Consider the following 12,624-nt stretch of genomic DNA (forward strand, 5'->3'; position numbering starts at 1 on the left):
AACATCTGACACGTGGAAGGCCAGATGTCCATGACATTCCATTAACGACTCTGAAACATCTAAGCCTGTTTCTAAATCTAGCAACGAAATGTGGTTGCGGTGGACAAAATATGCGTGCCTATCCGCTCTCACTGCACTTCTCTTCTTATCCTCTCTCCTTCCACGCTACTGCTGCTTCAAATTTTTCTACAAAATTTTTCCTCACTTCTTCGATTCCCAAGACCTCTGTTTATTCCAATCTTCTTCTCTGCCAAGTCAAAGCGAAACCCAGTAATTGTTCTAACAATGATTACAGTTTATTAGATACCGATGATGATGATGATGATTATGTTTTGGTAGATGAGGGCTCAGAATCGCTATCTGGGGATGGTGTACATATCGAGATAAAGAAGCTTGGGAGAAATTCGCGGCGAATTCGGTCAAAAATTGAAATAGCTGCAAGTCTCGACACTGTGTGGAATATATTGACAGATTACGAGAAATTGGTTGACTTAATTCCTGGTCTTGCTGTCAGTGAATTGGTTGAAAAGAAAGACAACTTTGCTCGTCTTTATCAGGTTTCGTTTCTTTTCTTATATCTTTCTTATCCAGTTTTGTATATCATTTCTTATTGTTCAATTTTGTAATAATATCTTTTATTATTTGATTTCTTATTGTTTATTTTAAATTTGGTCAATGAAATTTTGAATGTTGAATTATGATTGTAACGATAATTCATGCAAGTTGAAATGGTTGTTGCTGTTGGGACTTTAGAGGAGTTTTATTGTATGAGTGACAGTGGAGTTCGATTTAGGAGTGTTTTGGTGTTGCTGTTGGTCTTTTACTCTTTTCTGGAGTTCATATGCGTCTTTTGTTTGCCAAGGACATGATAAGTTTCCTTGTATATTCTTTATTTTGTTCACTGTGTTAAATTGTTTACAAATTCAAAGAGGTTAGACATAGGAGAATGCATTAATTGGCAAAAGAATCCAATTATAGAAATCATTCATACCAATGTGGGAAGGAACACAAGCTCCTCTGACCAGACTTTGTAATCAACTTCATTAGGAAGTCAGGAAAGCCATTAAACAAAGAGGAATGCCATCAATGTTTCTTCTTTTCTAGAAATCCTACTGCTATGATTAACATGTATCTTTGTTAATTGTTGGAAAAGGGCTACATAGGTCAGGAATTATTTGAGAAACTTTTCTTTTTACAAGAGAGCATCAGAGTGTTATTTATAATGTTTTGAGACTGGGTTGTTAATTGCCTAGGGACATAGAGTCACTTTTCCTGAGAAACAGGTGTTCTTTAATAATTTAGTACTAGGAATATGCAAACATATGAATAAAACAACATATGTCTAAGAATATCATTCTTGAATACCCTGTTGCTGTTTAGGTCCATCTAAGTAACACGTCAACTTCTAGATCTAGTGTAACTTAGACATGGCTTCATCTCTCTGTCTCTCTAATTGTAGAGGTGTGTATGTCTGTGCTAAAACTGCTCACTTGTGTTTGTGGATGTAAATGCTCACACTTATAACTGGAATCTAATTGCTTTATGTGCATCATAGTAAGTATTGGTTTGTGACTGAGATTCTCTCCTAACTATTAATTACTTTTGTCCTTTATCTTGGAGTTTATCCTGATAGTACATTCTTTCAACAGATTGGACAGCAAAATTTGCCATTTGGGCTGAAATTCAATGCCAAAGGAGTTTTGGATTGCTATGAGAAGCATCTTGAGAATCTTCCCTCTGGGAAAAAACGTGACATTGAATTTAAGATGATTGAAGGTGACTTTCAATTTTTTGAAGGAAAGTGGTCTCTTGAGCAGGTAGGAAATTTTTTTCTACAGGTTGTCCAGAACAGTTTGAATTTAAATTTTGAATTCTGCAAGCCACGACTTTTATTTATATAATATGTGGTCTGGATCACACACAATCACTGTTTTTGTAAATGGCATAGCTGGTTCCAATCAGGAGAACCATTATTTAAGTGTGAATAAGGTGTAAAAATTATGGTTGGGCTACTGGGTGAAATGTTGCACGTTTTAATTGCAACTTTGTATGTAGTCAGCCAATGTGATAACTATGTAATATTTAAACAGAATATTTTATGCTTGACAGAGCTTACACTATTTATACTTGAATGAGATTTAGTGTCTTTTTAGCAGCTAATGGATTAAAAAATCTGATGGGTTGTGCAGTGCAGTGGAGGAAAAAGCAAAGAGAGTAGTTCCTCATCAGGTCAAGAACTTCAGACTACTCTCTCATATTTAGTTGATGTAAAGCCAAAGCTCTGGTTGCCTGTTCGCTTAGTCGAAGGCAGACTCTGCAATGAGATAAAAAGTAATCTTACATGCATCCGGGAAGCAGCACAGAAAGTGATTAACGAGGCTCTGAATGCTCATTAATCTTATTGGCTTATTGCCCAGATAACACTGACATCTTAGTTTAATAATGGAAACAATAATGTGATTTGATTGCTAGTCAAAGCTCTGCCTCGGGTATAATATATTCTGGATTCAGTTGTTTGAAAATTGAGAATGATAAGAAAGGGATTCTAGTGAGTCCTTTCTTTTTTCAAACAAAAAATAGTAATGTTTTTGGTTATCTTTGGACAAGCATATAGTTTTGTATGGTGTCAATTGATTACGGATGAAATACTTGAATTATATTATGGGGAATCATTAAAGATTCAAATTTCAAAGTAACTATGTACAGCAGTACAACTTTATCTAAAGTGGTGTCACGAAGCCCAATATCATGGGATGGGTTCCGCAATCTATGGTGTCATAGTGTTGGCACTGTTAACCCAAGAAAAAAAACTGAGGTGAACAAGAGAATGGACCAGTAGGGAGAGAATTTTTCTAGCATTTTATGGAACAATTGTAGGGATGAATTTGCAATTTGAAAATTGACAATTAATACAAATCCAACTTGTGTAATTTTATTCGTACAACAGGGAGATGCTCCTGTTTATCTGTTGGCAACTTTTCTACGTCTTCTTGTAGTCCCGGTTGCATTGACAATTTTGGCATCCTTCAATTGTCAAAAGCAGCACTGTCTCAATTGTTAGGATCAGCTTCAGCTTATCCACATTTGCATTTACTTGTTTTTCATTGAAATATTAGCAATGAGATAATGTAGGTGGTGAACAATCTTGTGGATTACAGTGAAGTTGAAGCACGCTCCTGACAATCAAGTGTAAAGATTTCCTATCTGTTTTTGAAGCCACTAAAAGTGAGAGCCACGCATTTGACTAAAATTGGGTTTTGTGGATTAGGTCTAGATTTCATCATTCATGGCTGCCCTATGAGTTGTCACGGAGCGGAGACTGCGGGAGTTGACAATAGTAAGAATGTGAAAACTGAGATCATAAATTTTGTTCTTTTCTACAGTTTGATAACACACATTATAAATCACAAACTCCTGTCTCTTCTTCAACTACTATATGTAAATTGTAATTGCTTTATTCTTTTTTATTCATAGAGTATAGTTACAAATCCACATGCAAAGAACAAAATCATGGGAATGAGATTTCCATTGTTTCTGGCTAAAGAAATGATTCATATGGGTTTTGATGATTACTCTTTTGGTGCCTAATGCTTCCGGTTTCATGATCATTTAATGTGATGATTTCGCATGTGTGATGTGATTGGAAAACTTTTCAGCAGTAGGGACTCCTCGGCTATAGAGCAAAACCCAAAACCCTCCAATTAAATATTTATTCACAATTATTAATCATGATCTATACCCACATAATTGTCAAAACCTATGACCTTTTGGCAAGTAATAATCAACTAACACAACATACATAAGTGGATTCGGAAAAGAGAACTGATTCACCTTACAAACCAAATAAAATAAGAAAATAAAAATTCTCCACTTTGATTTAATTACAATCAATTAAATATGTCATCTCAATTCATCAACTTACTGCCAAAACTTAATTTTTTTTTTTTAATTTAATTAATGTTATTTAGTTAGAGAGTGGTTTGGAAGGTTGTGAGAATCAAATTAGACTTTGTGAATAATTTAATGTTTTTTAATTACCATTCCTGACTTATGGTTTTGTTTGTTTTAGAAGGTTTGATAGATGAGGTCTTGGGTGCATCCCCTCAAATAATATTAAATAAATTTGTGGGCTTAGACTTTGGTTGGAGATGCCCACTTCACCCACTTTTTCTTAAGAAATGTCATTATTCTGTTGAAGATCTTGTTAATATTTAAATCCCCCTTTCACACAAATCTTGATAAATAATATTAATATTATTATTACACGTCTAAATTAATTTATTATTAGCGTTGAAAAACAAAACAAATGGGTGATGATGGTCAAGTGGATTTGGTTAGTCAACAATATCAAGGCAAACCCCCATGGTGCTCCTGCCATTCTCTCCCTTCCTTTCTTTCTGCATGTTAGCCACGACTATGCCCTGCCAAAATACAAAACAAAACCAATTTTTAAATTAAGTGCTGGCCATGTATGGCCATGACCCATACCCATGGCTTCATGTTGCATACCTGCAAATGCAAAACGAGAAACATACTTATAATAAGAAATGCATATAACAGTTAAAATTTAGTAAATATGATCCATTTATGAGGTGGGTCCTTCATGGATAAATTGAAAAAAAAAAAAAAATAATGGATGAAAGGTCCTACATTATATATTTGAGAAGATAGAACAACTAATCTCTAAGGATTTGTCTAACGGTCAAGAATATTTATTCCGTTTCTTGAGCCACCAACCACAATTATATTGTGATTTACCTGATTCTTTAGGTTTATAAGATATTCAATGGATCCGAAAACTAACTTGTAAAGTGTTTAATAGACTCGTGAACTAAATGAGGTGGGCACAAACCCAGACATCCCGGTTAAAAAAAAAAACGATAGAACAACTAAATGTGGCGTATATAATATGCTATGCATGCAACATCATGTCTAAGCTATTTATGGATACAATTGTTTTATTTATTCATCATTTTACACCAATTTTATATTAAAATTACAAGTTGTTGCATTAGTTTTCCAAACACATGACTTGTTTTTTTATTTCTGTATTTTGGTTAGTCAAAACACGTTCATATGATAATATCTAATAAACTATTCATTAATTAAATGTTAAAAAAAAAATTGTGAAATAGTGGCAGTGTCACAGCTTTCATAAATTTCAAGGAAACTTTGTATAAAAGTTTAACTTGAATCAATTAATAATCATAAAGTTATTGTGGACCAACGATGGGTTTAAAAATCATCAAGATATTAACAAGTTAATAGAATCCGTAGATATAGTTAAACAATAATATTGCTTAAAAATATATAATATAATAAACAAAAAAACATTTGTGTTTTTAAAAGATGAAAAGATTAAGGGATGAGTTTAAAATGAAGAAATCTAATAAAATAGATAGATTTGATTTTGTGGATTGATTACAGTGATTAAAGAAATAATGAAAGAATAATTTAGTAAAATAAAGGTCAAAATTAAGGAGATGCCCCACTCATCTAATTTGATTGATGAGCATGATGATGTGCAGTACCAAATTTATTGACTCCAACAGCACCAACATACCACCAATCATTTAAAAGAAAATTAGAAAGACAGAAAAATAAAATAAAAAAACAAATAAATACTATAAACAGTCTAAACATTTCAACGTAATTAAAAATTTTGTTTCTCTTTTTCTTTTATTAGTTTTTACCCTCCCAAACCATTTGAAAACCCCAAGAAAGAGACCCTCCTTGATGAACTCAACTTTGATTCTTCATCGTCATCATAAACCGAATCTCAATTTTTTGTTTTTTTTAAATAATTCAACGAATAACTACATTTTCTCTTCTCTTCTTCTATCTTTCTACTCTCACTACAGACTTCATTCTCGCTACTCATTTTGTTTCTCACTCGAAATCCCTTTTGGGTTTTCTTGCTTAATTTTTTCAACAGTCGTGTATGTGTGCATGATTCAGTAGCGAAAATGAATCGGTTGTTTGTATGGGTACTTTGTCAGATTCCATATAAAATCTAAATGGGTTATTTTTGTTGTGTGTTTGTTTTTATCTGATGTGTTCCATTCGTTCACTGTCTTTTATCGCTTCTTAGATCTGTTTACTGGGGTGCTCGATCCACTGCTTTATTCATGCTTAAACAGTCATTTCAAGGTCAGATCATTGCATTTCACTATTTGTATTCTTTGTTTTTGTTTTTGTTTTTATGTTCTATTTATCGGTTCAATTATGGGAAATTTTGGTTTGATTTGATCAGCTATAGTTTGGGGTTTACATTATTTTAGTTGATGATGTGCTGTTATTTGAGTATTCATAAGGTGGTTGAGGGGTTTATTGGGTTTTTGGGATTTTATTTGAGTTGTTTTTTGCTGTTTTTGCTTATGGTGGAAAGTCATAGAAACCCTCCACTTCAGAGGTTTGGTTTATAGGGGTTTATATTAGTAGAAAAATGGGTAACGGCACTTCTCGTGTTGTTGGTTGTTTTGTGCCATTTAATGGTAAAAGTGGTGTTGATTTGGATCTTTTAGAGCCTCTAGACGAGGGTTTAGGCCATTCATTTTGTTATGTTAGGCCATCTATTTTCGATTCCCCTGCCATTACCCCGTCCAATTCTGAGAGGTTTACAGTTGATTCGAGCACTCTTGATTCAGAAACTTTAAGTGGGTCGTTTAGGCATGATTCCATAGATGATCCTTCAGGTCTTCAGAAACCTATTAAGAGTTTTCCCGAGACTACATTTAAGACCATCTCGGGGGCTTCTGTTAGTGCAAATGTTTCTACAGCTAGGACTGGTAACCAGAGTGCGTTATTTGCTAGTGATGCCCAAGAACCTGCTGCATCATTTGAGAGCACTGCTTCATTTGCTGCAATCCCATTGCAGCCAGTGCCCCGTGGCTCTGGACCGTTGAATGGGTTTATGTCTGGACCTCTTGAGAGAGGTTTTGCTTCGGGTCCTTTGGATAGAGCAGGTGGTTTCATGTCTGGTCCAATTGAGAAGGGGGTAATGTCGGGTCCTCTCGATGCTAGTGACAAATCCAACTTTTCTGCCCCACTTGCACGAGGGCGTAGAAGACCTCGCTTCCAACGTTTTATGAGAAGTGTGAGTGGACCAATGAAAAGCACCCTTTCCCGTACCTTCTCAAAACATACAATGGGATCTGGTTGGATGCAACGGTTTTTTTTGCATCCAGTTACGCAATTAGCCTGGCATGTGAAGGAGGCTAAGTTTCGAGCAGAAGCCCAACGAAACTGTTTTGAAGGGGGGCCATCAGAAAGTGAGTATGGGAATAGTCGCAACTTGCAGTGGGCTCAGGGGAAGGCTGGTGAAGATAGGGTTCATGTTGTACTTTCTGAAGAACAAGGATGGTTGTTTATAGGGATATATGATGGTTTTAGTGGCCCAGATGCACCGGATTTCCTGATGAGCCATCTTTATCGTGCCATAGACAAGGAGCTGGAAGGATTGCTCTGGGATTATGAGGATAAACCTTTGAACGATCCTCCACAACCTGGACATCCTGAAAGTGGAAATGATGGGCCTTCTGAGTGCATTAAGAAGGAAGGATCAGACTCCTACTTAGATAATGTAATTTCTACTAGTCTAAATGAATCATGTAACAGTTCAGGAATTGCCCATGTTCAATCATCTTACTGTGAAATAGTTGAGGATAGTGGTGAAGTTACAGGTCATGTTCCAACAGCTAACTTAACTGGTCAAGGCAGAAAAAGCATGCGGCTTTATGAGCTACTTCAGATGGAATCATGGGAAAGAGAAGGTTCTGTTTTGGTTTGTGAGGTTGGTCATGAAAGAAAGGGTTTATCCGATTGTCACCCATGTTCTAATACTCTTGGTTCCAGGGACTCTTTGAACCTGAAAGGAGATGTTCCTGGCCATCATGATGAAGATCCCACTACATCAGGAGGAGACACTGGGGCTGGGTCTGAATCTAATCAAGGCTCCATGGATGGTCCTTCTGTTTCTGAGCAAAGGCAGAGTACGAGGAAGTCTTTAATCAGTACAAAGATAAGAAAAATGTGTCGGAAGCAGAAGTCCTTGCGAAAGAAGCTTTTTCCTTGGAGTTATGATTGGCACAGAGAAGAGCCTTGTGTCGATGAAAGAATGATGGAATCCTCTGGACCTATTAGGAGGTGTAAATCTGGAGCCATTGATCATGATGCTGTTTTAAGAGCAATGGCACGTGCACTTGAAAGTACTGAAGAAGGTTACATGGAAATGGTGGAAAATGCTTTTGACACAAATCCAGAGCTTGCTTTAATGGGATCATGTGTTCTTGTGATGTTAATGAAGGATCAAGACGTGTATGTCATGAACCTTGGGGATAGCCGTGTGATATTGGCACAAGAAAGACAGAATGACCGCCACCCTAACCCATGTTCTTTGAAGGAAGACATGAAACATAGAAACCGATCGAGAGAGTCATTAGTACGCATGGAGCTTGACAGAATATCTGAGGAGTCTCCAATGCATAATCAAAATTGTCAGGTTAATATGATGAACAAGAATAGAGACATTTCCATCTGCAGATTAAAAATGAGGGCAGTTCAGCTTTCAACTGACCACAGCACAAGTGTAGAAGAGGTTTGTTTCTCACTTTACTGAAATTTTCCAATCCTATTAGCACTGCATGATCTCTTTTTAGAATTTTTATTTTATATCGTCAACTGCAATTTTCTTTTACCTGATTTATCTTATTAATCAGTTAGCTGTGATTGCATTTCAGTCAGTTTTTTTATTTTTTTATTTTGATGAGATAATTGAATGCATTACAAGCATGATTTAACCAATTTTATGTTTTCATCAATTAGTATTGTTTGACAAATAAAGGGTTCTCTTGTAGTGGTTTGAGTTTTATTATGTTGCATAAATGTGTCAACAATTCAGAGCAAGTATTACTTTCAAATCACCTTGAAGTGTTTCGTATCATTACATAACATATGTACAAGGACTTCATGAGTTATGAGTTATAGACTCTGTGTTGATGCATGATAAGTGGTTAGCCATTTGTTAAACTGTGATTTATTTCCTTGTAGGGTTGTTGTCTAGATGAGTCACCATGGTACTGTTGAATACATTAGTGCTACTTGATGTCTGTGAATAAGCCAGTAGTTTTGCTGATCAGTTTTCTAGCATTTTTGTTGTCACTTGGGACAGTGAGATGTTTGTTCCTTTTATTTCCCTTTTATGTTTTATAAATAGTTTATGATTTCTTATTAATGTTTAGGTATATCTACCTTTTGCTAATTGTGTGTTAGGGATTCCTCAATTTAGTACTTCCTGTGTAATTTTTCACTCACTCATTTAAATGACATGATGTCTTATATAAGCTATCCTAATATAAGAATTTTGCAAAACTAAATGAAATTTCACTAGATATTTGATGTTTTAATGAAAAATAGTTGGAAAAGAGAAATCATAACAGAGTTTCTTATGCATATTCCATAATTTAGGATTGATCTTGCATCCTTTATTGATATGACAGGAAGTTCTTAGAGTAAGAGCAGAGCATCCTGATGACTGCCAAGCGATTTTGAATGATCGAGTTAAGGGGCAATTAAAAGTCACAAGGGCGTTTGGTGCTGGGTTCTTGAAGAAGGTTGGTTGATTTTGTAACTTGACAAATTTCCTATGAAACATGTAGCTTTTTATGTTTAATTTGTGTTCTCTATCTGATACTTTCCAAGGAATCTTTTTTTTGTTTGGGACGTATGCCTTCTAACGTCTTTTCCTTCTCTCTCAAGGTTTTGCTTCATATCTTTTGATCCCTTGCATGAGATTAGAAAGAATCAACTAATAGAGAACATAGAAGTTTTATCCAATTGGTCATATTTGATATTTGCATACAGTTACACATTTATGTATGTGACGACATATTGAAATTCTGTGTGTATCTCGAAATAGGAGGTAGTTGGGATATCTGATTACAAAAACTTAAGCAGTGATAAAAGCAGTTCTGTTTTTCCAAGTTGAGGAAGAATTATTGTTTGTGTTGTTTCTCTTCTCTCTCTTACTCTTTCTTATTGCTAGCAACCTCTGGTAGTATCACCAGTATTGTTTCAGCATTTAATTACTAAAAACAGAAACTCAATATTGGTTGTGCAATTAGATCTTTATGTGTAGTATTTCATTGTTGAAAATTCAGAGTAAGACATGTATGTTTGATGTTGTACATTTTATTGTCTGATTTAAGGCTCTGTTTATTCTTTAAGAATTAAATATGGCTAAGATTTTTCCTCAAATTACTTGTATTTTGGAGAATCTGGAGACATAAGATGAGACACTCAAACAATTGAGATTATGTATCACTAAGGGGTGTCTAGTGCATCCAGTATATCCCTTTGGTAACTTTGAGCTTCTATTTTCACGTGGATTATGTTAGTGGTACAACTTGTGTTCTTTATGTACTAGGTTTTTTTTATTTTATTTTTTTGCCATTCATGTAATTGATCAATCTATTGCTAATTTAATATCTTGGTTGCAGCCGAGTTGTAATGAAACTCTTCTGGAGATGTTTAGAGTAGACTATGTGGGAACAGCTCCATACCTTAGCTGCATCCCTTCCATTGTTCACCACCGGCTTTCCTCGAGTGACCGATTCCTAGTACTATCCTCTGATGGGCTTTACCAGTACTTCAGTAATGAAGAAGTAGTTGCTCATGTTACATGGTTCATGGAAAATGTCCCAGAAGGTGATCCTGCCCAGTATCTCATTGCCGAGCTTTTATTCCGTGCAGCAAAAAAGAATGGTTAGTTAAATTTTCTTCTTTCTTTTTTGATTTTAAATCTTTTGCTCCACAAAAATTGAAGGACGTATGCTCTTTTTNGGTTGCAGCCGAGTTGTAATGAAACTCTTCTGGAGATGTTTAGAGTAGACTATGTGGGAACAGCTCCATACCTCAGCTGCATCCCTTCCATTGTTCACCACCGGCTTTCCTCGAGTGACCGATTCCTAGTACTATCCTCTGATGGGCTTTACCAGTACTTCAGTAATGAAGAAGTAGTTGCTCATGTTACATGGTTCATGGAAAATGTCCCAGAAGGTGATCCTGCCCAGTATCTCATTGCCGAGCTTTTATTCCGTGCAGCAAAAAAGAATGGTTAGTTAAATTTTCTTCTTTCTTTTTTGATTTTAAATCTTTTGCTCCACAAAAATTGAAGGACGTATGCTCTTTTTTAATGGTTTTTGTTGTATGACTGCAGGAATGGATTTTCATGAATTGCTTGATATTCCTCATGGAGATCGACGTAAATATCATGATGATGTTTCTGTTATGGTGGTTTCATTGGAGGGAAGGATTTGGAGATCATCAGGATAACATTTTTTCACATATGCATATTTGCCTCAACAATGTAACCACTTCAAGCAAGGGGTACATGTATGCATTTTGGAAATGGGAATTTCAACATTGACATTCTTTTTTATCTCCCCTTAAATTTATTTTTTTATAAATAGAATTTTCTTTCCTTTACCCTCCCTTCGATTTTAGATTATTATGATTTTTTCTACATAAGGATGATTTAATCCATCCAGAAGATGGAAGGTCAGTGCCTTAAATCGATGCAAACCTAACATTTTAAGTTTGTTATGTAAAGCGTGTGCAAATGTGCATAATCAGGTATTAGTTAAAAGAATGTGTGAATTACTTCAAAAACTGTGCGCTTAGAGTTAGATATCACACCGAACTATCTCCCTTGTTTGGAGGCCTTTCTTTGCATACTATCAGTCTTCGCAGCGTTTTAAATGTTTGATTGGAACATTTTGATGTAAACATGGGTGAAAATTGTTAAAAAAAAAAATCTTAAATTTATTGTTAAAGTGATCATTATCTTCTTCAATTGACTTAAGGGATTTAACTTAATTTTGATGTCAAGCGCTGAAATGGATAAGGCAACGTAAAAGGCAAGAAAAACGAAGACCATGCTTGTGAAAATTCGGGAATGTTTTTGTCATTTCTTTTACTTACAGAAATTGGTGGAAATGGAGACTTTAAAAAAGATTTGTACAAGTCTGCAACTGTAACGAGAGTCGACTGTTCAACTACTTCAACTAAAAATGCTTGTAAAGCAAAACATATTACCATCTTTACGGTAATTATATTTTGTCGAAAGCTAATTTAACTGGATAAAAGCAAAAGTGTTTTGAGGCGGTAGCTGCACTGTCCCATCATCAAGGGCCCATTTTTGGTGGGTGATGCAAACTGGTCCTGGTCTCTTTTTGACTTTATAACAAATCAAATTCCATCTTCCTGTTTCCATCTCTCACCAAACCATGAATGCAACAACAATTTGTTAACATGTAACGTTACCTCTTTATCAACACGTTTGATCATTAATATGGCTGGCATATATGTCAAATNAGAACTTTAAAAAAGATTTGTACAAGTCTGCAACTGTAACGAGAGTCGACTGTTCAACTACTTCAACTAAAAATGCTTGTAAAGCAAAACACATTACCATCTTTACGGTAATTATATTTTGTCGAAAGCTAATTTAACTGGATAAAAGCAAAAGTGTTTTGAGGCGGTAGCAGCTCTGTCCCATCATCAAGGGCCCATTTTTGGTGGGTGATGCAAACTGGTCCTGGTCTCTTTTTGACTTTATAACAAATC

At 35.3% G+C, this 12,624-nt stretch overlaps 2 protein-coding genes across 2 annotated transcripts; both read left to right on the forward strand.

Moving 5' to 3' along the window:
- Positions 1-46: 46 nt before the first annotated feature.
- Positions 47-2,696, forward strand: LOC116128767. Its single transcript, XM_031414518.1, has 3 exons — positions 47-557; positions 1,650-1,817; positions 2,190-2,696. The coding sequence occupies exons 1-3, from the start codon at positions 111-113 to the stop codon at positions 2,394-2,396; spliced, it is 822 nt and encodes a 273-aa protein (XP_031270378.1). The 5' UTR covers positions 47-110; the 3' UTR covers positions 2,397-2,696.
- Positions 2,697-5,662: 2,966 nt separating this feature from the next.
- On the forward strand, positions 5,663-11,484 carry LOC116128774 (protein phosphatase 2C 32). The gene is made up of 4 exons (XM_031414526.1): positions 5,663-8,596; positions 9,498-9,611; positions 10,497-10,761; positions 11,216-11,484. Exons 1-4 carry the CDS (start codon positions 6,446-6,448, stop codon positions 11,329-11,331), a joined length of 2,646 nt encoding a protein of 881 aa, XP_031270386.1. The 5' UTR covers positions 5,663-6,445; the 3' UTR covers positions 11,332-11,484.
- Positions 11,485-12,624: the final 1,140 nt, after the last annotated feature.

Source organism: Pistacia vera, unplaced genomic scaffold (assembly GCF_008641045.1).
Source record: "Pistacia vera cultivar Batoury unplaced genomic scaffold, PisVer_v2 Contig204, whole genome shotgun sequence".
Taxonomy (NCBI): domain Eukaryota; kingdom Viridiplantae; phylum Streptophyta; class Magnoliopsida; order Sapindales; family Anacardiaceae; genus Pistacia; species Pistacia vera.

Bases quoted from the DNA above. Each gene is read 5' to 3' on its own strand.
- LOC116128767 (XM_031414518.1), top strand. From the start codon at position 111: ATGCGTGCCTATCCGCTCTCACTGCACTTCTCTTCTTATCCTCTCTCC. The intron at 558-1,649 runs GTTTCGTTTCTT...TTCTTTCAACAG, and splicing joins ACTTTGCTCGTCTTTATCAG to ATTGGACAGCAAAATTTGCC. The intron at 1,818-2,189 runs GTAGGAAATTTT...TGGGTTGTGCAG, and splicing joins GAAAGTGGTCTCTTGAGCAG to TGCAGTGGAGGAAAAAGCAA.
- LOC116128774 (XM_031414526.1), top strand. From the start codon at position 6,446: ATGGGTAACGGCACTTCTCGTGTTGTTGGTTGTTTTGTGCCATTTAAT. The intron at 9,612-10,496 runs GTTGGTTGATTT...TCTTGGTTGCAG, and splicing joins GTGCTGGGTTCTTGAAGAAG to CCGAGTTGTAATGAAACTCT. The intron at 10,762-11,215 runs GTTAGTTAAATT...GTATGACTGCAG, and splicing joins CCGTGCAGCAAAAAAGAATG to GAATGGATTTTCATGAATTG.